The 27,396-nt window shown below is 35.2% G+C and overlaps 2 protein-coding genes across 4 annotated transcripts in view; one reads left to right on the top strand and one right to left on the bottom strand.

Annotated features, from left to right (window-relative positions):
* The window catches only part of LOC149785661 (uncharacterized), a 75,300-nt gene extending 74,630 nt beyond the window's left edge, over positions 1-670 (top strand). For all 3 annotated transcript variants that reach the window (XR_016425432.1, XR_016425434.1, XM_089979491.1), the window contains exon 2: positions 302-670. Coding sequence is in view for 1 of the 3 variants with exons in the window: in XM_089979491.1 (XP_089835617.1) it covers positions 302-577 (276 nt within the window). In the remaining 2 variants the exon portion in view is untranslated. The remainder of the gene's footprint in view (positions 1-301) is intronic.
* A 6,652-nt stretch (positions 671-7,322) lies between these two features.
* Positions 7,323-23,219, bottom strand: LOC149785660 (uncharacterized). Its single transcript, XM_089931231.1, has 7 exons — positions 23,086-23,219; positions 17,468-17,565; positions 16,813-16,864; positions 11,092-12,330; positions 9,892-9,933; positions 9,245-9,283; positions 7,323-7,648 (listed from the first exon to the last, which is right to left on the bottom strand). Exons 1-7 carry the CDS (start codon positions 23,207-23,209, stop codon positions 7,629-7,631), a joined length of 1,614 nt encoding a protein of 537 aa, XP_089787357.1. The 5' UTR covers positions 23,210-23,219; the 3' UTR covers positions 7,323-7,628.
* Positions 23,220-27,396: the final 4,177 nt, after the last annotated feature.

Raw genomic sequence — 27,396 nt, 5'->3', positions numbered from 1 at the left:
ATTTTCGTACTTTGTATGAGTTGTAATGTAATTAAATGCGTCTGATTGATAAGATACTGTTTAGTATAATGGGATTAGGAATATGTACTGATGTGACGCAATTTATTGATGTATGTATGAGACGTAATTGATACTACGCTTTTATTACGACGTTGTTTTACCATACAAGGACGTATGAGTATTTGGATGTGAATGAATGCATGACAGAAGAAATTTAATAGCCGTTATCTGATGATAGGCTGGAAGTGGTGTGAGATGAGTGGGCTAAGGAAAATTTTGTACCGTCCTTCTGTTTTCACAGGAAGCTCTTTGGGGGACAGAACTTCCGGTTAAGTTAAGTCCTGAGTCTTTAAGAGGGGAGACGGAAGTGAGACTAGCAGAGCAGTCGGAGTCGACAAGTCTTGTCAGGAGACAGAGTCGAGGAGGAGGAGGAAAAGAGTCGAGGAGGAGAAGGTGGAGAAGGAAGAGGATTATAGAGAAGTCGAGAGGAGAAGGAATTTGGAGAAATTCGAGTGGAAGAGAAGAAGGAATTAGAAGAATAGGAGAGAATAATACTCAGATGAGTAGAAAAAAATGAACATGTGGAACGCTATCTCATACTACTAATTAAATGATGCAATATGTAATTAATGGGTCAAACGGAAATAGATTAGTTGTGAAATTTTAATCATTTGACTATTGAAATGTCATTAAATTGTTATTCGTTGAATTTCACTTTTTTGTATATTCAACCATTTAACTGTCGGCGTTGCCTGGGGGCTCAGAACTCTACATCTGTCTTTCACTAATTTAACTTCCAAACAAAATCGAGAATGGTGGGACTTCCATAATAATTTAAATACAATATTGGGAGCACCCCACCCCAACCATGACACACCTACCACAATGGCGGCATAAGAACCAATCACATCACCTATACAAACTTGCAATGTTTCTTTTTCTAATGTTGTCCAATGTGTCAATGGTACATTGATTGGATTGCTAGCTAAGAGTTATACACCTACTGTGAACTGACTTATTTCTATGTATTGTCCATGAAATCCAACAAAGACACGTAAGCAGCATACACATAACACCCGTCATAATCACAATGGATACGTATTCGTGTTTGACTTGTTCAGTTAATGGTTGGTAGAAATCGTTCATTTTATGTGGTCTTATCGTATCATTTAAATCTTGTCTGTTATCATCCTCATCGCTATGTGTTTAAGCCTATATGGCATATACATAAGCATCGCAGTACAACGATATCTTTCAAATCCGTAATTAATAGGCCTAGATAGTTGGATTCTTCATGTAGAAAAAAAACCAGGACAAACATTATATTATTTCCGTTTTCCAAAACTGTCTTTTCGATAGATTGTTCATTTGATGTAGGTATGTTTTGCAGATTTTACAACGAATAATAGCAATTTGGTGAAACATTAACTTTACGATCTATTGGAACTTAATTAATTTCCTGTATCCTGTAAAGTCTCATGCGCGGTGTATGGAGCTCTTTATGTATTTACCATTAGTTTTCCGACCGAGTCCTACCAAAGACTTACAAAATGGTACCAACAGCTGCCTCGCTTGGCGCTCAGCATTAAGAGGTTAGTGTTAGGACTGGTCGGCCTGGTGTCAGGATAATGTGACTGGGTGGGACATCATGGTACATGTCTGCAGCATGATACCCCAGTGCTAGACATCACTAAAAACTGTCACACTTCAGACATCGTAGAGATATGACTGAAAAATTATTAAAGCTACGTTAAAAATCCAAATCACACACACACACACACACACATACACACGCACACACACACACACACACCATTAGTTTTCCCTCTATGGGAAATTGCTCTTCTGGCAGTCAGCAGCCCCATACTATGGAAGCTACCATTAACGAATAATGGCGTCATTCGAAAACTTATAATTACCGGATTATAGCTCCCCCCTCCCGCAGAAATTTACCATTACGTATGACACTAAGAAAATGTTATATGCCCTAATTTTACTGTCCAACACCTATTCTAACTGACCAATCTCTATTTTTACTGACCATCGCCCATTCTGATTCATAAATACCTTTATTACTGACTGATACCTATGTTGATCTTAATTCTATGGAAGCAATTGCATCATTGCACAAACTCACAAGGTTAACCCTAATAACATTGCATAAACCTTCGCAAAAACAAACAATAATGTTCTAAATTTGGCGTACGATGTCATGTACTCTAATAGAGCAAGCTAAAAGTACATTGTTGTCTGCAATCACTGCTTCTGTTGCGGATTTCAACTCCCCTATTGAGAGACATTGTTTTCTTTGTCTATTATTTATTTATATATATTTATATATTCATTTATTTATTTATCGGTTCTTACATTAACTAGAACCGTATAGACACGTACAAATGATATTGAGGGAATATCACTGACTCGCGGACAATATTAAGTATGTCCTTTTCAAGACTATACATGTAAGTGGGTATAAATTCAACTGCCCTGACATACGTAATAAAAAGCTGTTATGTACTATAAACATCAGATGATAACATGAGACATTAAGTGAAAATGAATTAAGCAAAAACTATTAATATATATATATATATATATATATATATATATATATATATATATATATATATATATATATATATATAATAAGTAAATCGCATTCATTCTCAACTTATATTATTTTTTCTGAAGACCATCGCGACCATTAAATTCTCAAGAATATTGCAAGATCTCTTACATACTCCACTGATGGAAATTTGAACTTTATATTTAGAAGTTAAACAATGTTATTATCTTTAGAACTTGCCAATTGGAAAACAAACTGGATATTTCAAGGTACGATTCAATGTTGAGATTTCATTTCTAGAACTTGGAAACTACTATGTAACAGCTGAAGTGGTAAAGTCTGAGAAGTCACCACAATACTGCCTACTTGGTGCATATTGAAAGTAATTTCTAAAAATATGAAATTACCATAATATTTATAGAAGAGATGCCATTTTAGTTTAAAACTTGGAAAGTTTAGTGGTGTTACCTAGATCTACATTTTTATAACTCTTGGTTCATAATTTTATCCAACGTTTTTAATTTTTATTCTTGGCTATAAATAGTAGTGACTATCTTTACTCAGATTTTGCCAACGTAAATAGTGTTTGTTTTAAGAATGCTAAGAGCGTGACATTTTCTTATGATCTATAAGTAGATGCTTATGTATGTGTTGACAATTATTATTAATAATCATAATAATAAGACTTGATGACGACTTTGGGTTAATTTCTCATTGGCTGGTGGGATTCGGACGGTTCAAGAAGAATTACATAATTTTCCAATTGGATCGGCTAAGTCATATAAATAGGCATTTCGAAATATTTATTGAGTAATATTATCTGTCCCGTTGGGTTATGTTGTCAAATTTAATTGCAAAAGAAGGTGTATATCAGAAGAAAACTGAGCAGTCTAAGTTCATTCTTATTTTGGAGTCATTCTTATATATCTGCAGACGTGTTTTATGTTAAACTTAGATATTATTGGAGAGGAAAAACATTTGTTTGGACTGTTCAGTGGAAATATAAAGTGCTCATTTTAAGACTATAATATTGTTCTGGAATTGTTGTGAATTATTCCAAGGAATTTTGGACAACGCCATTGGCGAACCAGTACATATCCGGTTCCGAAGGTTATACGGAATTTTTTATTCTTTTTGGACTTTAATATAAACCTTTCAGAACTGTTTTGGATTGAATTCATAATATTGTAAGTTCCTCTCACATTTTAATTTACAACTTTGATAATTAAATTATTTGTCAAATTTTTTTAAAATTGTTGGTTATGCTCCTTTATTTTACTTAGTTTATGAACATAAAAACGTAAAAATTGGAAATATAAAAGCATGATTCATGCTAAGAATGCATTGTTGAACTTACAAAGTTTAATGGAAATTAGGATTCTAATTTCAAAGAGCAGTTGCAAGGTTAAACCAATGCTTATACTCAAATTCACTCGATTGTTCTTCTTTATAACATGTTGTTCAAGGAAACACGACTATAACTATTATTCAAGTCTGTGAAAACAAGAAGGTCGCAAATTTTGAATCTGGCTTACTTTTGAATAGCAGTCATAAAGAACATTTTTGTTTCAATCGCTGGTTCTGTTCTGATATTTGTGAACACCACTGACATAAGTGATGGTGTGGGTATCCTCGTCAGATCCTGGCCAAACTTAAAGTGATATAAACTTTGTGTGGAAAAACCCTAATAGTGAAAAGCATAAAGGTCCTTACAATCCTAAACCATCCGCAACAACACCAATACGAAAGAAGACATTGCACGCCCAGAAAAAAACAAGGTCACACCTTTTAAATTCGGCGTGATATTTTCATGATATCAAATGAAGGAGTTTACAATTTCATCTTTTGTTTTTCGAAAACAGCAAAGCCAAAGTAGACTGCTGATGTACATCATGAATTTCCTTAGAGAATGTGGAGTTAATCTAGCCATATGAAAATAAGAATAAGCTACATGTAAGATTGTTGTGATAGTTTAAGTTTACAATATTTGTCTATATAACATTTCATAGAGACACTTCTAAATTTTTCATATATGTCACATAAGTTCAATACATATTTCTTTACTTAACAATTATCAAGATATCCACGTGGTTGCAGGTCAAACTGCTCCAGGACATCATCCCTAACAAATCGATATGTTTGAATCGTTGAATCTTGCAATAGATGTTGTAGCTGTTTGGTTACATTTCAAAACTATCACGGAGTTTGTGTGGGTGAATGTCTTTTAGGAGATTATGTAGGCAGCTGTCAAAGTGATTGTTCTATGAATCAAAAGCTATCTACAACCCTGATTCTTATATCTATTGTTATTTCTGTTACATCCTTGGACAATGAAATTTATTTTAATATCTTCATCTGGGTAATTTTAGCCAATGCTTTCATGAGTTCATAATTGTTGTAACTACAAGTTATGAATTTACAACGGTGATTATTTTGAATATTGAAAATTTGATATACTTAAGTGATGTGCTGGAATTCGATACTTGTTTGTTTAGTGGCCATATTTACGTCACTTTCGACATGTTCATATTCGCATAGAGATCTAACACATGTTTGTTACATTAAGATGTTTTCCATTTTCTTGTACGAGCACAATACGTTTTGCATGTTTCAGTCTTAATTCTTCATACACTTGTCTTAGTTATTGCCCAGATTATTGTAATATAGTCTGTATCTATGCAAACTATTTGTTTATATCTCTAAGAAATGTTTTTTTAAATGTACAAACAGGATATTGATGGACTGTGTTTGACTGTAATGGTTGTACATCTGCCAGAAGTTGTTTTGCCGCCGGATATATGTTTCCGCACACGATGGCATGATTATCCAGAATATTTCGTCAATATAGGCAATGTGTTCCGAAAGACCACCATTTGTAGAATAGCACTTTTACATTTTTAAATCTATGGTACGATGATGCTTTCAAAATTACAATAAATAACACAAGGATCCTTTAACTAGCATTAAAACATTTTGATTTTACAATTAGCCTTCTTCGTGCATTATTTTTTTAATGCAGAGGTTTTCTACATTATTACATAGTCTGTGATTTCCTGAGAATTTTTATGGTGTACGGGAAAGCATTATTGCATACATATTGTCTCTTTTCATGCCTCTTTGTCTCTGTTGTATGGTGTACGGTAAAGCATTATTGCATACATGTTGCCTCTTGTCATGCCTCTTTGTCTCTGACGATCCCTATCAAAATTCAAAAATCGGGTAATCCATCATATTGATACTTTCGAACTGTGTAGTCATTAGTATCATCATGTTGAATATGATGAACGCGCCAACATTTTGATCTCTCTCTTACGCTAACCAATCAGGATTGATGTAGAATGACTTAAGTCTAGTGTTTTATGCATATTTGCGAATATGTCAAAATTACTTTTTTTTTAAATATCGCCTTTATTTACCGGAGATCTAATAAATTAATTGTCTTAATCTATCTAATTAAAATGTATCGTGATGGTCTGTCTACATAATTACTTTGTGTTTCAGCACATATTTCACAGCATCAGTACAACATGTACTGTCTTTTTTTTCACATTGATTTTTTGAGCGTGGAGACCTATATGTGTGTACAAGGTTGAACTTCATTATAGGCAATATCTATCTGGTAATTTCGTTTATTTCCCATCCAAATTGTATGTGAAGTATTTTAAATAAGATCCCAGTCAGCTTGGACTTCACTTCTGGTTCATATTTCCAGAGACCGTGGTTTTTTGGTACACATTTCCATACTTGACTTGTACTCCTAAAATCGACCGTTTCATATATCTCGATCATTAAGTCTAACTGAACTTTTATAGCATCAAACTGCCATTTTGTTCTTCTTCTAATAATGATCGTCTTTCTTCAAATCAGGTTCATTATCTTCAAAATACAATACAAATCTTGATCGTTCCAGTCATAACATCCGTACTCATTCAAACATTTTTAAGAAATTAATCTCTAAGACTTTGAGTGTCAGATTTGTTCAATGAATGTTCATTCATTCTGTTTAGTTACTTAATATTTTGATTTCTCTAAATCAGGAACACGTATTATAGGAGGCTTCATTTTATTTCGCTTGTTTGGTATTGGTGTATCAAGTATCAAAATCTTCATTTGGATTTAGTTAGCCAGAATATCTATAATCTGTTTAACTGCCATGCACTTGTCTCTAACATTGTAACCACTGAAATTTACAATAAATTTCGTAAAATATTTATTACGAACAATCAGACGCGATGTCGTTTAATCACTTGAGTGATATCAACCTTATCACTGGCACCGCTTGAATATCATACTTCTTTTGACTCAAGATAATGCATCTCAGTTATAATGTCATGCTTGAAAACGAATCAACGAGACAAAGACGGTGAGCTCCGTTGCTGGAGATGCTCATTGCTTTACGCTCTTTTGTCCCTGATACTATTTAGAGGCATGTAGTTCATTTAAGGTTTTATCATTTTGTAAAATATTTGTTTACGAGATGCACAAAATGTCGTTTGACAGTCTTGAAGCAAATAAGATACATTGACACTTATTTCATTTTGTCTTTATTATTGTATAGTTTAATGTTTTAAACACGCCGAAAAATAACCTAGGCTGCACTGGAACTCTGAATATACTTGCTAGTAAGAAAATAAGCAATTATTAACACAAAAAGACAGCAATATAGTTATCTCTATTTGCCATTTTGCTCATTGTATTGTGCCTGACTGGCCTGGACATTTTTAATTTATGAAATGGACGAGAAATTTAAAATCAATTTGTAACGTTTTCGTCTCATTACGAGATGGTTATGCACAACAATATTAGTGGTCTAGTCATTTTTAATTAGGATATCCCAAAACACCTTTACGTCTTCCTAGTCTAGTAATATTTTGTTTTAATAATTGTTTTTAATGTTCTCCTAACCCTGTGTGAATATATAATTATACTGCGCTCTCGTGTGTGTATATATATATCAACGGATGGGAGCTGAAGTGTTCATCTTAAACAGAAAGGATACTTTTGTGATAAAAGCGGCTGGTTTTATTTACATGGAATGGATTGAATATGATCAGGTGCCCGTCTAATTATATCGCCTTCTCCCTGAAAAACAAAATGTATATATAACGAATAAAATTGCAGTAGGAGGTCAATAATTCATTCACAGCAAAATTAACTTTTACTTGTTTCTTTTTTTTCTTCGCCGAAATAATAAGTATACATTGTTTTACCAGTCAACACTGAACTAATCATAGCGAACTGTGCTTGTAAAGAAACCTAGTATGAAAACATGCTTATACATTTTTGTCAGCCTGCAGTTATTAAAGTGATTGATGTCTACTCGTTAGCAGAACAGTAATATAAACATGTAGTAAAACAGTCCAACCAATTTGTACAATAATTAAAAATTAATACATATACCGTGCAATATTTTATAATACGCTTAGCTAACGCAAAAACATACTCATTTGTTGCATTGCGTCACAAACGCCATAGTGTCACGCGGGGTCACTTGATGATAAGTTATTCAACACAAACTGTTTTAGGTTTTTTTCTGTTTCACGTTAGTTTTGAAATGTTTTCGCCCATTTTGTTTGAATTTCTTTCAGTGGTCTGTTGCTTGTGAGAATCTTTTTGTAACGTTCATGATATATCTACATCTTATATTTTCTTACAACATAGTATTGCCATATGATAACAATAGAGTGAAGATTAAATAATTAGCACAACAATTAATACTCTTGAAAAAAGAAACAACTCAGGGCACACTATAAGGACTTCTCATGCTTTGTTTCCATGATGATTTCTTTTGGGTATACTTTATCCATAATTTTAATAGCCGGCCTACTGGCCTAAAAGTTCTGTTTCCGGCAGTTTACTCGGTGTTTTATTTTCTGTTGATCCAACATTCGGCAGTTCTTTTTTGAAAGACTTTCCGAAAAAATTTACCCTGGTAAATATTTACTGAAGAGTGATAGCATTATTGAAAAGCATTTTTGACCATTTCAGATACCGTTTACATTATACATCATGCGGTACTCATTATAGAGCATACCGTATACATTATACATCATACGGTATCCATTATAGAGCATACCGTATACATTATACATCATACGGTATCCATTATAGAGCATACCGTATACATTATACGTCATACGGTATCCATTATAGAGCATACCGTATACATTATACGTCATACGGTATCCATTATAGAGCATACCGTATACATTATACGTCATACGGTATCCATTATAGAGCATACCGTATACATTATACATCATACGGTATCCATTATAGAGCATACCGTATACATTATACGTCATACGGTATCCATTATAGAGCATACCGTATACATTATACGTCATACGGTATCCATTATAGAGCATACCGTATACATTATACGTCATACGGTATCCATTATAGAGCATACCGTATACATTATACGTCATACGGTATCCATTATAGAGCATACCGTATACATTATACGTCTTATCCAATTGCAAAGGACATAGTCGCAAATGCCAGATTTGTTTGCTCTTCTTTTGATTAAAGGCAAATAACATAGACTCTGCACTGCCTGCTGATTATGGGACGGGAGATCTGGGGCTATGATATTCGCATTTATGTGGGCGTTTTACACAGAGATAAACTGAGTAAATACGATTTCAACAGGCAATTCATCTTGTACGCACTTACCGTTCTGTCTCATCATCTGCAAAAAGTTGTCTACCCCAGCTGTGAAAGAAAACAGAATATTCAGTCTTAAAGTAACTTCGGGGAAAATATAAATGCAGCAGAGAGCTTTCTTTATATCCATGTATATATCTGTCTATCTGTTATTTACTGATTCATCCATCCATCTATCTATATATCTATCTATCTATCTATCTATGCACTTATCTATCCGTTTATCTAAGGGTCTCATGTATATGACAATTTAACCAGGTTTTGAAGATTTGGATGACTTTAGACGTGTATGCCCCTGATGGCAAGCAAACGCGTCATTGAGATATATTAATGTCGGACTATGTTTACAGGTAATTACCTAAGTTTAAATAAGTTCCCCAGCATATTCCATAAATAATAGACAGAAAATGGTAATCAATACATTGGAGATCAAAACTGGCAAGAGCAACAAATTTGAATTTATTGTTTCCTTTGATTACTCAACAGACGTTTTGACAGCGTAATTTCTGCTTCAGCATTTTTTACCCATTGTAGCATACATCTGAATGCTTGATGCAAATGTATATGCTAAGAAGTATGTCTGAAGTATTACACTGAGGCGGTTTATGAAAAATTCATGCATAATTACCGGTTTATGACAGATAATGCATAATTACCTTGTTGAAAAAATGATACTGGATTGTAACCAGTACCTGATTCTGAAAATGAGAAGACGAATTATGTCACTATATTAAACAAGTAGTCAAGACAGCTTATTTAAAAGCCTAGAAAAGGTGAACTAAATTAAACGGCATTTCTTGTATCAAAGACGTAACGCTTTATTTCCTTTCTACTGCATTCCAGTCTTTTAGATTTGTCCTGTCGTGTGTGGATTATTTAAATTCTCGAAAGAAACTTGGACAACAATGCAAACATGATATTTTTATTTCTGTAAGACAAGTCCCTGAAAGAAATCATTTCATAAACTTCAAGAAACAAATCAGACATTCAGTTTGTTGGAAAACGTATTTGTCTTAATATCTAAGCGTTATTGTATCTTTTATACGGCATGGGCGCCCGCAGAATATTTTTTTATTGGTGGGGAGCATGTACTAGTCAACTATTAAGTTTTTTGGATGTAAGCTAAACTATACTTATGGGGGGGGGGGGGCAAATGCCCTTCCCGGCCTGTATGTGCGGGCGCCCATTTGATACGAGTAAAAATAAGATGTATTACCTCGAAAGATTTCAAAGAGATAGAGTTAAAATGAATGATAAACTGGAATCTCTAAAAAACAACATTTTTGAAGTACGTGAATTATATAGAAATGAAAATTTTTCTAGTTTAATCAACAATCTCTTAAACTTACTTCACTACTGGCTTTTTCATTTTCTATATACAAACAATTTTATTGTCTGAGAAAAAGTCGAGTCGCTTTCTTCAGACTAGTACGGCATGTCTTTGTTCAAGTCGCTTTCTTTAGACTATTACATTATGTCTTAGTTCAAGTCGCTTTCTTTAGACTTTAACAGTATGTCTTAGATAGTTTAAGTACCTTTCTTCATACTATTACATTATGTCTTAGCTCAAGTCGCTTTCTTTAGACTATTACATATCATGTCTTAGTTAAAGTCGCTTTCTTCGGACTATTATAGTATATCTTAGTTCAAGTCGCTTTCTTCAGACTGTTACATTGCGTATTAGATAAGGACTCAATATCCCTGAAGTAAATGGGTATTTAATATAATTCAATATAGACTCTGCACGTGCAACGTCCTCCAGGCCGCTAGACTAATAAACGATTTATAAATCCACACACTGCCGTCGGTTGCACATACCTGATATAGATGATAAAGTAAGTTGAATATGCACTTACGTCCACCAGATACAAGGCTGCTCATCAAGGACGCAGGGTTAAAGAAATTTGGCATTCCAGCACTGCCCATACCCGCCATCTGACTTCCACTACCGGATCCCGATCCCGACCCTCCGCTGGACGTTCCACCGCTACCATCATTTCCGCTTCCGGATCCACTTCCACTAGTGCCTCCTCCGCCTATGTTGAAAGGCATACTCCCAAGATTTCCACTAACTGAACCACTAGTTTGACCCCCCGCGCCAACGTTTAAGTTTCCACTCACTGATCCCAAGTTTCCAAGGTTAGCTGTACCTGAAACGCCGCCAGAAACATGACCATCTGTTCCCACATTAATGTTTCCCCCAACGCTTCCAAGACTTCCGATGTTAACATTTCCAGAGGCCCCACCCGACACCTGACCACCTGGTCCAACATTAACGTTACCTTGAATGTTTCCAAGACCTCCTAAGTTAGAACTTCCAGAGACTCCTCCAGTAACTTGACCGCCTGGTCCAACATTAGCACTGCCTTGAACGTTTCCTAGACCTCCTAGGTCGACGTTTGCGTTCAACCCACCTGTGACCTGTCCACCTTTATCAACATTGACATTCCCTCCAATGCTATGTCCCCCGATATCAGCTTTCCCGGAAACACTTCCCCCATTTTGATCAACATGTGCATTGCCACTCACAGAGACTGGTCCAACCCCCACTGTCCCGCTAGCATCCCCACTTACATGACCATGCTGATCGACATCCACTGAAGCAGATCCGTGGAGAGGACCAGCATCAACGTGCGCCCCTACCCCGGTCTTTACCCCATCAGGACCAGCATTAACATGTACATCTACACCTCCTAGAGAGCCTAAACCCACCCCAAGACTAGCACCACCAGATACATGCCCACCCTTGTCTACATTTACATTGCCACCAACTTCTACTCCCTCTACGTTCACATGTCCACCAACACCACCGCTGACATGTCCTCCCTTATCCACGTCAACATTTGCCTTAGCGTCAACCACTCCCACATGAACCTCAGCGTTCGCACCACCACTGACCTTCCCACTACCGTCGACGTTTACATTACCTCCGACAGATCCGAGAGGCCCAGCGTTAACATGGCCGCTTACGCCGACACCGTCCTTACCTACGTTAATACCGACACCTCCTACAGCTGTGTCAATTTTAAGTCCGTGATCTAAATTTATATCTGCAACTCCTGGTACCAAAAATCGTTTGTTGAAGTTATCGATGTCTGAAACAAATAAGGTCTATTAGTAACCCGATGCATGCCCTATTCTGTTTCATTCAGATATCTGTTTAAGTCAAAGAATAGCTTTGAATTATTGATGGTATAATTATCTCATTATATTGTTCTAACAAAGGCTACTAAAATACTCCTAATCTGTGCATGTAATCACGAGGCCACCTACTTACTATTGCTTAAACACAGGAAACCGTTTTTAAAACAAAATAATTTCCTCAGCTACGGCATTTCCAGAGATGTATTCTAACTCTCATTTACCTTACTACTGAAATACTTAATATGCTCCGTAAAAATGACCAAAACCATAATGGGATTCATAAATGGTCTAACTGTGATACTTAAAAATCATAAATCGAATTGGAACGGAAGAATACTCAATACCACCGATTCGAAAACTGTTCTTTTAAATGCACTTGAATGGTGTGATTAAAAGCACATTCGTCATATCCTCTCTCTCTCTCTCTCTCTCTCTCTCTCTCTCTATATATATATATATATATATATATATATATATATATATATATATATATATATATATATATATATATATATATATATATCTGGATATATGATATATTTAAAACTGATTAGAAATAATGATCACCAAACATAGAGAGAAATACAATCCTACTACCTACCCTGTATATACGTCTATTGCATTGTATAATGCATGATTGTGCCACTCAGCGATACGTGTTTAACGTCATTGTCCAGGAGAAAATCAATGCTTGAATGGACTGCATTTATGAACTCAGTATTATCACATAAATGTGTGCACAAAAGTATCCTTGTATTATATGCGGTAAACAAAACTGTTTATGTCTTTCATTGCCACGTACAGTGTTACTTGGGGGTGTAAGGTTTATTTCAACTTGTTGCTGATGCTCGTTTATTTCACTTTGTCGAGCCTCCGCGAAAAGTTAAATAAACTAGTTTAAACATAATATATTTAAAGGTTTAATTCCTGTAGAAACACCCATGTAAAGTTGTGCAAAAACAACGGTTTTTGTGTTTTATTTGTTTGTCATGTCTATGTTTTGTATTTGCCTTTGAAAAAGACTCATTAAGAGTCGAAAGCGCTTAGGCTAGTTAGATACTAGTTTTGCACTGTTCGTTGTTACTGGCCATATGATTAGTATACTTTATATATATACATATATATATATATATATATATATATATATATATATATATATATATATATATATATATATATATATATATATATATATATATATATAATGACCGTTCCAAAAGAAAATCCCGGCCGAATCATACCAAAGACTTACAAAAATGGTACTAACAGCTGCCTCGCTTGGAGCTCAGCATTAAGAGGTTAGTGTTAGGACTGGTCGGCCTGGTGTCAGGATAAAGTGACTGGGTGGGACATCATGCTACATGTCTGCGGCATGATGCCCCAGTGCTAGACATCACTATAAACTGTCACACTGCAGACTTAGCGACGATGAGGGTCGCATGATGGCATTTTTGATGGTCCAAGCGCCTCACTACCATTGTTGTCGCGCATGACACCTTGTGACGTCAATTATTTTGCGGGGCACAGGACAAGGCTTGGCCGGCCGCGTGTTTGAAAGCCCTGAATTAAATATACTTCAAGGCACAGAAGAAACGGGAGAATCTTGGGAAAATCAATTGCTTATCAGCATTGAAAGTGAATCTGATTGAACCAGGGGTTTGTATCGGACAACTAATGCAAATAGGAGAGAAAATAAGATGCAAACAATAGACACAAATGAACCATTTGACCAATAGATAAGAGAAGGAAAATCTATAATGATTGCCACGAAAACGTTCAAAGTGGATCACTAAAGAAGAGGAAAAAGGATTAATTTAAGATATCTGGAAAAGAAGTTTCAAAGAAACAATAGGACAAAAGTAATTTTAAAGTGGAGGGCAAAATATCATCAGGTTGAAGGCTGAAAGAACTGTTAAAAAAAGAATTTCATAATAGTAATTGTTGTTACATCAATTGCAATAACAATTGCAATAACAATATCACTAGTTGTACTATCCGTAGGTAATTTATCAAAAAGCATTTTTCCCTACTCCACTTACTCTTTCCAGCTCAATTCCGCCTACTCCAGGATAATTGGTTTGGTAAATGATCAGAAAAGGCTTGAAACATTTAGCCGATTTATTTTCTCGTTTAGCAATAGCATCATTATCATCATCTGGAATTACTGATCATGTGACAGACTGGTTATGTTACTTGTCCTATTATTAGCTGTTTGTTTACCCGAATTTTTAGTCACAGGAGACAGCAACAGTGACTAGAAGAGCTGGAGTGTCTAAAACAATTTCCGAAAGTCAGCTATACAAGTTCTCAAAACTTTAAGTACGGCAATAAACGATTCTTTGTTATTTTTCGTGGTCGGTTTTTAAACTTTTATTTAGTTGTTTTTTATTATTTTGTTCTAAATTGTGACATGTTATTAGAATCGTATATAATCTAACATAATTTGCAGATGGACAAAAAAAGAATCTGCTCAGCCTGTTGACTCTTCTTTTTGGGTCATATTATTTACTGTATTAACTGCCAATGTTCTCCAATACTTACAAGTACCTATCCGTTAGATATATTTAAGTTTATAAGCGGCAAAAACAACAGCAGTAGTGGGGTTCCCAAACCTTTGTGTACGGACTAAAGTTATTCTGGCTAATTATCGATCAAGTACTTGCATTTGCCTTAATCTTTTCTGGATATTCTTTTGTGGAATTTTGAAATTATTGAACTTTAAATGAAAATGTTTCAAATCTACGTTGTTATTAGTCGATTTGAACGCATCGTCATTGCTTGGAAATACGTTTGAAATTTGTATGTTTGGGCACCTTGTTTGTCTATGAAATGCCAGTATGAAATCATATGTTACCGTCCATATTGCCTAATTTAGTTGATTTTCACGAAATTGTATGTCCCACTGTTATCCGTTGCGTTTTGATTCATTCATCACTGTCAACTTTTAGACGGCATTTTGTGTTAAATGTTCAGGGTATGTGTAAATATTTTGTTTAGTTTAACTTTTATCTTGCTAAATTCATTTGCTGTTTTCTTGTAATATGAAGTCTGCTGATGTACCATAATTATTGAGTAAAGACATTTCTGCATGGGTTTTGCTTCTCTTGTACAAATATGTCGATCCTTTAATTTATGTTTTCTTTCTTCACATTCATATGCAATTGTCTTTTTAATTCGATATCCAATTTCATGACTTCATCCATTGCAATATCATATAAATCTCGATCGTTTCACGCCTTCGCTAAATCTCTCGCGAATTATCTTATGTTTTTCCGTTTTCTCCAACAGCTTTCTCTATGGCATTTATATTTTTTTACAATTATTGCTACATCAAATGTTTCCATTTATTTTTGTAGCTAAATTGCAGTTGCTGCTGGATGTCTGTAAAATCTAGATTTTTAAATCTATATTCTGTACACATATTGAGGTGTACTGGATTTGACAACATGGTGTGAAAATTCTTTAAATCTTTGTATCTGCACACATAGAGAGGTGTTCTGGTTTTGACTATATGGTGTGAAAATTCTTTATATCTGTGTATCTACACACATAGAGAGGTGTACCGGCTTTGACTACATGGTGTGACAATTCTTTAAATCTATGTATCTGGACGCAGAGAGAGGTGTTCTGGTTTGACTACATGGTGTGAAAATTCTTTAAATCTATTTCTCTGCACACAGAGAGGTGTACGGGTTTTGACTCATAGTGTGAAAATTCTTTAAATCTATGTATCTGTAAGTCGTCACGTGACACAATCTAATATTCCTATGTTTCTTTTAATGCCATTAGTGATATATATAAGGTCAATGATCTTGCTTATGGGGGTGGTGGTCCTACAGTATCAAGTAATATATCAAATCACGACCAAGCAGTAATTTGAATTAGTGAATCATTTTATTGTATTTCGTGTGGCTTGAACAAACCATTTTAAATTTAACTATTTGTCTTCCTATCTGAAACATTTCCTAGTCCTATATATTTAGTTGGTAGCCAATTTTGCATATTGTGTTTAGCAGTTTGATCATACCAAAATATCTTTCTGCGGTGCATTTAAAGTACTCTGAGCAAAGACAGAAAGAGGTTCAAAATGAGAGAGTAACTTATATAATTGACCGGGGGGGGGGGGAGATTGTATGTTAACAGAATGTACACTGTATGCATTGTCTACTGTGGAACCTTTAAAGTCGTGCTTTTAGGTAATTAATGATAATTAATGAAGAATTCTTTCCTTTTTTTTCTTTTTTTTTTGGAGGGTATTTTTTTCTTCTAAGGTTTTCATCTTTTTTTAAAAATATATTTTTGTTTTGTTTTGTTTTGCTGTTTTTGACTTTTGTTCTTCTTGCTATTGTATTAGCGAGGAATGAGATCACATGACTGCTTGTTCAGTCTTGTGTTGGTTTAATTGCAATTTTGGTATTTGCTTTAATTCTCACCTCTGCAGGTTTCTGGCGGGAATGTGATGAATTCACCAGCACCAAGTTCGACCTATAATAAATACAAAAAAGGTTTTCACAAGCTACAAATTACGCACGCAGCTGTAACATGAGTGTGAAGTTTGAGATTAGACGAGTGCATAATTTCAGGACAAATGAGTATTTTATTGCATGTCATGAAATACTGAAAAATAAGATTCACAATATATATTGTACAAGAAAATGTTTTAATTGATGACTCGGAGATTGAATGAGCATATAAATATTGATTTACATATAACTGTGTGATTTGTAGACATATTGTTGAAAAAACAGGCAGAGAGTTTAAGTGATTTTTAAGCATATAGAACATAATAAATAGAAATTGAAGAAGTGAAAAAAAAAAGAAATTCAGTAGGCTTATAAAAATCTATGAATGACTTTGTTCTTTTTAGCAAACAAATTATAAATTGCACATATTAATTGTAAATATTATTATTATCAAAGGTGGAATAAATAACGTTGTATATGATTCACTCGGCCTTCAATATTCTTTTCTTACGCCTATTTTTACCACTATTTCCTCGCCAATATTGTACCCTATTTTATGTTACTGGCCCAAAATCAGACACAATGCGGTTGATATATGTTTTGATTCCACTTCTTTCACAATTACCACATTATCCTTTCCGATTGCTAGGAAGCGGTCGTTATGGAGTATTCCAGACACCATGAGGCAGTCGAAAGTATCGTTTGCGCCGGCTCCATCATCTTCTGAATAATAAAGCAGACAAGTTTTGATCTTATGTATATAATTTAAACAATTGTTTTCACCTAATTAAAGATGGTATAACATGATACATGTCATGTGATTTTGAATTAAAGAAACAATTCTAAAGAATTAGTCAGTTAAGAGTTTAACGTTGTTTTTTCTGAGTTAATCGTGGTATAAATTGTCAGTTGCCGACTCACACAGCAAATAACGCCATACTACTTTTATGTAATCCTGTTTAGCTTTAGAATGCTATGCTACTTGATCCTTTTCCATGTTAAAGAGAAAATATTATTATCTCTGTCTGCCAATGTTTAGTTTCATCAACCTGAAATTAAACTTAAATAATTATAATGAAAATTAAAAAATGAAATTATAAATACCAGATGTTGAAATGAAAATTGAAAATGAAAACCTGAAAATTAAGGAATGAAATATGAAAAGCAAAGTTTGAAAATGAAACTTATAAATGAAAAACCAAAATTGAAAGTGACAATAGAAATGTTTAAAAAAAACTCTTAAACTTGAAAAACTAAAATATTAAATAAAAATTTTAAATGGAAAATAAAAACATTAAGTTTAACAAGTGAAATTATAAATGAAAACATAAAAATTAAACAATGAAAAACCAAACTTGAAAACAAAATTTAAGAATGTATTTCTGTTTTAAATAGCGTGAACAAAATTGACTTTAACTGTAGTAGCAGCGCACACTTTGGTGCACAAACTGAGTTTTACTGTTGTCATAGCGCACTGGGATTGTATAAGTTAAATCATGCTTGTCTTCAAGTGTACGTTTGTTCTTTTCTATATCTTATTTAGTGTCTATAGAGGATTATGTTTGTGTAAGTGTGTAAGAATTCTTACTCTATTCTCGTCTTTCGCTCCATATGTGATATAAGTAACAGAATACATTTATGAAGTTTCAATCTGTTACGATAGAATAGTCCAAACAGGTTACACATCTCGTCATTCGAAATTATACTTCAATCTGTTACGATAGAATAGTCCAAACAGATTACACTTCTCGTCATTCGAAATTATACTTCAGTCTGTTACGATGGAATAGTCCAAACAGATTACACTTCTCGTCATTCGAAATCATGCTTCAATCTGTTACGATAGAATAGTCCAAACAGATTACACTTCTCGTCATTCGAAATTATACTTCAATCTGTTACGATAGTATAGTCCAAACAGATTACACTTCTCGTCATTCGAAATTATACTTCAATCTGTTACGATAGAATAGTCCAAACAGATTACACTTCTCGTCATTCGAAATTATACTTCAATCTGTTACGATAGAATAGTCCAAACAGATTACACTTCTCGTCATTCGAAATTATACTTCAATCTGTTACGATAGAATAGTCCAAACAGATTACACTTCTCGTCATTCGAAATTATACTTCAATCTGTTACGATGGAATAGTCCAAACAGATTACACTTCTCGTCATTCGAAATCATACTTCAATCTGTTACGATAGACTAGTCCAAACAGATTACACTTCTCGTCATTCGAAATTATACTTCAATCTGTTACGATAGAATAGTCCAAACAGATTACACTTCTCGTCATTCGAAATGATACTTCAAGCTGTTACGATAGAATAGTCCAAACAGATTACACTTCTCGTCATTCGAAATGATACTTCAAGCTGTTACGATAGAATAGTCCAAACAGATTACACTTCTCGTCATTCGAAATGATACTTCAAGCGAGACTTGTAACTATTCCTCTCCAGATACAAATCAAACCATCTGTTCCTTCAAGAGAAACTTTATTGGCCTCAATAATGTCACAAAAAAGAAACTTCCAGGACAAGAGAAAAGAAAGACAAAGGGTAATAAAACTGTCATCATTGTCCAGAAAAAGGACATTCGTCTACAGAGGATTTCAAGAGATGAAAAAAGAAATCTGGAGAAACGTTCAGCAGAAGAAGAAAAAGAAGAAGAACCCTTTCGAGCAAATAATTTCAAAATAGAAAAAGAGAAGAAAATATTAGGCTGTTGGATAGAAAATAACTGGATGTAGAAGATCACTGGGAACTGGTCACTATAAAAGGCGTATTAGACAGTAAATGTGCAGAGTTGGATATTATTTGAAGTTTTAAGATCACATTTTCCCTTATGCATCAAGCAATTTTTCAACATGTAGGCTTAAGGTATACTCTTCAATTCCCTTGATGTCACATATGTTTCAACATAGCTGTTATGTTAATATCCTCCTGGTGTTTGATGGTTGACATAGGGTGTTAGTCACACTTGTTGATAAGCGAGTGTGGGGTATTGGTCACTCCGATGGCGTGTTGATGGTATAGTGTTAGTGTTGGATAGTACGTAAGAGAGTGTTGAACATTCGCAGACAAAGCATTACGTACTAGATGAATGAGTGTTGCATAGTAAATAACTGGGTGCTTGACAGTAGACGACTGAGTATTGGATAGTAGCTAACCTCGGTTTTTAATGATATATAATTAGGTCCTGGAGTTTACTGAGTGGTTTCAACATTACATTTGCCATTAGAGGCCATAAAGGTCCATAACTTGAATCTTTAGACCTTATTTCGCATTACATTTCACGTTAAAGTCATGGGTGTGTTTGTTCTTCTCTCGATCCTATTAAGTCTGTAATATGCAAAACTTTGATTGTTATATGTTACGTAGGTTGGTGTATTGCTTTAGCAATTGAACCTTTCGTGTATATATTTTGCATGATCATTGGATTTAATTAGGTTCAGTAATTTTATAATCCACATTTACCAATATTTAAAGAAGCATTCTGGTGGGATATATCTATGCTAGTGTTTGCCGGCACCCTGTTCTAAAGAATCGCAAAACCGATTTAAGTTTGTGCAGAAAACAAACGGTGTCATTTTGTGACCAAGTCGTCGAGTTGGATCATCAATGATAGATTGCAAGATATGAGAACAAACTCAAAAATTATTGAACGACGATACGAACAAGAAAAAGACGCATAACCGTTGTTCAGATGTTATCTCTTTTTAGTTTGAAAGTATGAAGGGGACTTGAATTCACGTCACTAATTTTTCTCGCGCTTTCCTGAAGTGCATTCAAAAACCTTTATTTCATCACCATCAAAACTGTAACATGATCGCAGGGGGAAAGCTTTTTCGTGAATCTCATACTCTTTCTGATTTTACTAGCGTATCTTCAACCCCCAAAGCGCCGCAACTTTAAGAGGCGTATACCATTTTCACGGCCTTACTATTAATAAAAGAGACATTAATATCTATAATTGAAGAACTTAAACAAAATCGCCATGCAATGCAAAGTATGTTTTAATTTACGTGGACTTTGGAAAATTTAAAGGACAGCATTTTCGTAAAGTTAAAGAGGCTGTAGTAATTGATAACCTAAAATATCAGGGTCACAGATAAGTCCTTTACTCAAGGAAGAGAAACAAAAGTAAAGTTCGCTTTGGAATGAAACGGTTGTTTAGTGAATGCATTCGTATCACGATGGAATATATACCAATGTCACGTTTTGATACTGGAACGAAATGAGGTCTTGGTCACAGCTGTATCCTTTCAGGTCAATAACGTTAGATTCAGTAGTACATGCACAATATTGTGTGCATTTTGTTTCAGCGCACACTTCCTGATAACATGTCCTGACTTGTTTTGGACGCGATTTCTCTAGAAACGATGTAAAATAGAGCAATTTTGGATAGATACAATTCTAAACTCTACTTTGCATTCATACAGATCACATTCTACGATGAAATGAAGGACGAAAGATGTAACATTAGGTAAACTGATGTCATCCTGCGCTAGGCTTGGCAGATTGGTACACATTGTCAGCCAAAACAGACAAATATCTGACCGTAACATAGATAGCGTTTTACTTACAATATTAAATCCAGAACAGAAACAAATTATAAACTCTGGATTACATGCAATATCTATAAAGGATATGGTTCTGATTGGAAAGCTTAAGACAGCTCCCTGTTCTTACGTGAAGGTGTGTGTGTGTGTGTGTGTGTGTGTGTGTGTATTCGTATCCCCATTCTGTGTATGTATGTATGATTTGGATTTTTAAAGTGGCTTTAACAATTTCCAGTCGTATCGCTACGATGTCTGCAGTGTGGCAGTTTAAAGTGATGTCTAGCACTGGGGCGTCATGCCGCAGACATGTAACATGATGTCCCACCCAGTCACATTATCCTGACACCAGACTGACCAGTCCTAACACTAACCTCTTAATGATGAGCGCCAAGAGAGGTAGCTGTTTGTAAGTCTTTGGTATGACTCAGCCGCGGTTCGAACTCGCGACCTCTCGCATCCGAGGCGGATGCTGTAACAGCTAAGGCCACCGGAGCGGTCCTCTCCATTCTGTTTAATGGCTATAGAAAGTTACACATCTGATCTTCTTTCAATACCTGTGCCCTAATATTGCTAGGTTTTAGAGATTTTGCTGAAGCTTGATTAGAAATTATTGGTCCTTTTCACAAAGGGTATATTCGGTAACAGATATTCAATGCGGTTTTGATTTTGTTTATAAAGGATCAATAGAAGGTATAATTTTAGCTATGAATTTCTCATCTCGTACCCAAAATGTGCCTTTAGACGTTTTTTATCATTTCATTTTCCCATGCTGCTATACAGGCCCATAATGTTCAACCTATGGACCTTTCTAACATTATGTTTTCCCTTTGCACCATATAGACCGATACTGTTAAGCCTATGGACACGTTTAACAATATTTTCTTTATTAGAGACCAGATAGTCACACAATATCAAAGTTTCCTTAGAGAACAAGATCTCAGATAGGCCCTCCCCTGAACAAAGTACATCGTCATTGTGATTCCCTGTAAAGGTCTTAGATATAGGCATAATGTTAAACATATGAACCTTTTCAACATTACATTTCCCATCTTGTCCTCATACTGGCCCGTCATGTTAAACCAATTTAGCAAAATATTTCTTCATGTCGATATAAAATCACAACATTACGACCTAATATAAAATGTAATCACTCATCGTGTTAGACCTGTGAACATTTGTTACAACACATTTCCCCTTCTTACTAAAAAATCCCCAAAGCTGATTGGCTGATGCTATATTTCCATTGTCACTCAAATTGCATCCTCTGTCTCTTAAATATACATACAAGTAAGCGCAAACTCTTGAATTAGGTTCTTATTTTATTTTTATAAGGACATCTCTTGTTATGAATCGACTTCTTTGCAAATGCACCAAAAAGTGCTTGTACGTTATTTGTATTTACTTTTTAAAACTCGACAAAAGTCAGTCAATCCTACGCCCAGTCTGAGTTTGTATTCCTTGTGACTCTACAGATTAAATCATAAAATTTCTACTTTCTGGTTTCCGGTATGCAATACACATCTTGAGTTAAAATGAATCCAATTCATACCTTCAATATTTAAGAAATTCCGTAAACCCTTTGATATCGTCGTGCATAAAGAAGATGCTTTTTAATGCTTTAGAACGATAAACCTCTCTAAATTCCCTTTCCTACGTATGAATAATACAAACCAGCAAATGTACCCACAAGTACATTGTTCTTGGCACAAAGGCATAAGTTAACCTTTGGGTACACGTAGCTCCTGACCCCAACACAAAGGATGGCAACCAATATCAGCAACCGATTGTTCCCCATGCTTCCACCACGAAATCAGTCTTCTAAATGTAGGCACACCCCTCTCCTTCAGTATCTTGTATAGGAAACACCGACATTTCAGATAAGACCAAATTAACTTGAGATAAGATTTCTGGGCCTTGGATATTCTCGAAAACTGGTACATGAAAGCTATCCTCTGGTCTCACTTACGTTAAATGCAGTCAAAGCACGTATTCTCGCGTAGGCTAAATGACAGTGGCACATTTTAAATGTACACATTACATTGTTATTAGGTATACTGCAACAAATAGGACGGATGTTCAATTCAAACGTAAAATTTGGAATTATCATCTCTGTTGTGGGTGTCTCTGGGTATGTTCTATTTCGATGAAGATTAAACCCTACCACAGGTTCATCCAGAGAATCCTAACCAAACCGTCAGTCGGCTTGGGATAAATGAACTTTCACTGTTAGAACAAATGCCGGAAGTACTATCCTCTGGAACTCTCATGCACTATTACTATTATCACGTCGACACATTATTTGGCGAAACACATTGGCAATAACGTTTCTTCGGCGTAGGCAGAGTTCTGAATCACTCCTCTCACCAACAGAAAAATTGTTATACTTTAAAAGTAGCAGAATTCGGTCCGAAAAGTAAGACAATCACAGAAACTGAGGACAGAAGGCAAGGCAGTTGTGATTCTTGGCGAAAATATTCGAGGGCTCATCGAAGATCGTATTGTTTCCGAATGATTGACGGTCTTTGGCATTGCCATCTCGCCAATATATCGCGACGACATGATAGAGGGGCGTGTCCACAGAGTTAACCCTCCTTCCACAAACCCATCCCAGACCAAACCAATTAAACATTCGTAGTACAATCCTTATGAAAGTATTATAATGGACCACCCCACGCTGTATGTACCCAAAACTGCAAGACCCACACGATTTTCGCCTTAAAAGGATCCACACAAGTGAGGACAAACTGCGTGAAGAAAAAGCATCAGACAGAGAATAAAAGCTCTAAATATAATGAAATACGCGTTCTTACGGGATCGAAACTAAACACTATCCCGGAGATATTGCGAGCACTTCAAGACAAGGTGATAAAAGAGGACGAGTTCAAGTTAATTCTTGAGAAGCACGAAAAGTACAAGGCATACGAAGAATATATTTGATAGAATGCATAGAAACAGTATAATTCAGTTGTTATGGCTGAGGTTAAACACAAAAAGATCCTAAAACTATTGGTGGCTTAACCTACACTATAAGTTGGCTGACTCCCGCGAAGCTCAAGAAACAATAGCTACATTCAAACAGGCAAACCAACGGCCAATTCCCAGCGCACGTTAACAATATCATAATGTGTTCCCGCTTTAATTCTCCCGTGTAAAAAAATGACGAAGCGGTCAGTTATTTTACTTATTGTTTTTATAGATTCTCATACATGACAACATCCATCATTCGATATGGTCTTAACTTCAGCAGAAGTTCGTGCGATCGTTATTAGTTTTGGTTGGTGTAACCAAACCAGAATACCCCGTACAAGCTGTCCAAATTCCTGCTCTTAGAACATCGCGAAGTCTCACCCCTTAGACCATGTCCTGTTAGAAAAAAAACAAACCCAAGCTTCATGAGGCCTGTTGCCATTAAACTGTTAGTTTGAGCCGGCTTCTGTCAGGGAATTTTTTGTTGAAAGCTGCCTCTCCATGTAGACCAACACTGTTTCCATAGACAGTCAGCGCTCTTCCAGGTTACATTTCATTTTACATGTTTCCGCTGCTAGGAATTAATGCATGTGTGGTATCCAACCATTAAACAACTGTGTACATAACATAAAGAGCGTAGACGGCTTTAGACCACTTTTACGGCCTTACTATTAAAAGAGACGCTCATATCTATAATTGATGAAGTTGAACAAAATCACCATGAATACAAAATATGTTTTTATTTATGTGGACTTTGGAAAATGAAAGGGCGTCATTTTCGCAAATTTAAAGATGCTATTAGAGTAATTATTAACCCAAAATATTAGGGTTCCAGAGAACTTCTTTACTCAAAGACGAGAAAAAAGTTCAATTTAGAAGCAAACAGATGCTTAAGAAGACAGTGGTATCGTGATGGAAGGTTGTCATTTATAAAAATGTTTTGATACCGGAGCGAATTGAAGACTTGATTACAGGTGTATCTTCTCAGCTCAATAATGCGGAAATCGATATTGCGTGGACAATATTGTGTGTATTCTTTATCAACGCAGATTTCCTAATAACATGTACCGACTTGTTTTGTTTTCTCTAGATAGGTTGAAAATTAGACAACTTTTGGTTTTGTAAACATCATGGCGATATATTTTGTTTAGCACAGACGCGTCGTGTGCACCGATGGCAAAATAACACTGTATTAGATCATTGCAAGTCTAGTTTTGCTAATCATTTTATTGGCAACGTTATCAATACATTCATATTTAACATTTCTTCTCTCTCCCATCTTCTCTCTCATGCTATCTTTGTCAAAAAATGAGGCCAGTATCTGCAATAACATTGTAGGGTTGACAAAGTCGAAACAAATTGCTGAAAAGCCAAATCTGGCTGACTTGACAATGAATATTTTTCCATCAACATTTTACTGCATGTGAATTGGTAAAAACGAAAAACTATAATACAAAAAATCTAAACGTCCATTTGGGACTCACACAGGTCTAAAGCTGACCTCGTTCGAGATTACAGCCATGGTAACATTCTCATGAGGCAGTACCATTGTCAGTCAGCATTGCAACACAAAGGCAAAATAAATGCCAATTTGTATCATTGTTCTTCAGGATGTGTTAAATATAAAATATTAGCAAACTCGTAACAAACTTCTGACGAATCCAACCATGCTGACTTCACAATAAAAACTTGTTCCAATATAATGTACTGCTAATATGTTTATCAAACAACAAATAGAGCCGCCGTTTAAGTGAAATAATTGAAAAGCTACGATTGCAATATTTAGTTTCGCCGTTTCAAACCTCGAACAGAAAATATTACTTTCTTTCTCGTCTCTCTTTGATTTTCCAAAAAGTATGCTCAGTGACCTTTCTTGTTGTAATGGTTGAGGTGTGGGGGGAGGGGTTAACTGCAATCAAAACGATGAATTATTTTGGGGTTGCTATACTCTGACAGTATCCTAAATCTAGGATAGATAAAACAAATTCTACACAATACTTGTCATTCATACAGGTCAAATTCTAAGTTTGTCTGACGTTGTAGTCAACGTAACGTTCTTATCAAACATCAAGATTTTCACTCATTTTATGAAATGTAGGACGAACAATGTAGCAGTAGATAAAATGAGGTCAGTCTGAGCTAGGCTTGGCGGGTTGTGAACATTTGTCACCCAAAACAGAATAAATAAAGTATGGCCTAAACTGATAGAGGCAGTATTTGCAAACTTTTTGATTGTACCAGATATATTTATGCAGAATTTTATATCAATGACAGAAACAAATTCTAAACTCTTCTTGGTTTTCATGAAAGATTTATAATGGATATATGTTTGTGCTTGTAAAATGTATGTCCGTTACCTGTTCTTATTCATCTCTCCATTTTGAGTAATGCCTATACATATCCATGCTTTTATGTTTTCTTTCAATTGTGCAATCTCTGTGTGCTATTATTGATAGGTTTGTAGGGATCATGAAGGTGATAAGAAATGGTAGCCCTTTTACAAAGGGGATGTTAGGTATAAATGGGGAAAAGGCGGTTTCACTTTGTTTATAAAAGATGGATAGTAGGTGTAATTTTAGCAACGAATTTTCCATCTTGTCCCCAGAGAGACCCATTTCACATGTTTTACATTTCCTTTACCCATGTTGGTATGCATGCCCATAATTGACAAACCAATGGACATTTCCAGTATTACGGTTTCCTATTGAAACCATTATGACCCATAATGTTAAGTATATTGGACGTATTTAACATTACATTTTCATTTCCCATTGCAGACCAGAGTCCCACCATGTTCAATGCCCGTTAGAGATCATCTGGTCAAGAAGCCCACAGAATTACCACCTCAGTGTAATTCCAGTTCGAGACCTTGGGCACCCACAATGTTAAAGCAATGAACCTTTAGAACAATAAATTGCCAATCTTGTCGTCACAGTGACCCATCATGTTAAACATATGGACCTATTTAACATACTATTTCTCCATGCCGCTATAAACTCACAACATTGTTCCTGT

Source organism: Sinohyriopsis cumingii, chromosome 13 (assembly GCF_028554795.1).
Source record: "Sinohyriopsis cumingii isolate HCF-2022 chromosome 13, ASM2855479v2, whole genome shotgun sequence".
Taxonomy (NCBI): domain Eukaryota; kingdom Metazoa; phylum Mollusca; class Bivalvia; order Unionida; family Unionidae; genus Sinohyriopsis; species Sinohyriopsis cumingii.
The sequence above is the reverse complement of the archived record's forward strand: the minus strand, read 5'-3'. Positions and strand labels throughout refer to the sequence as shown.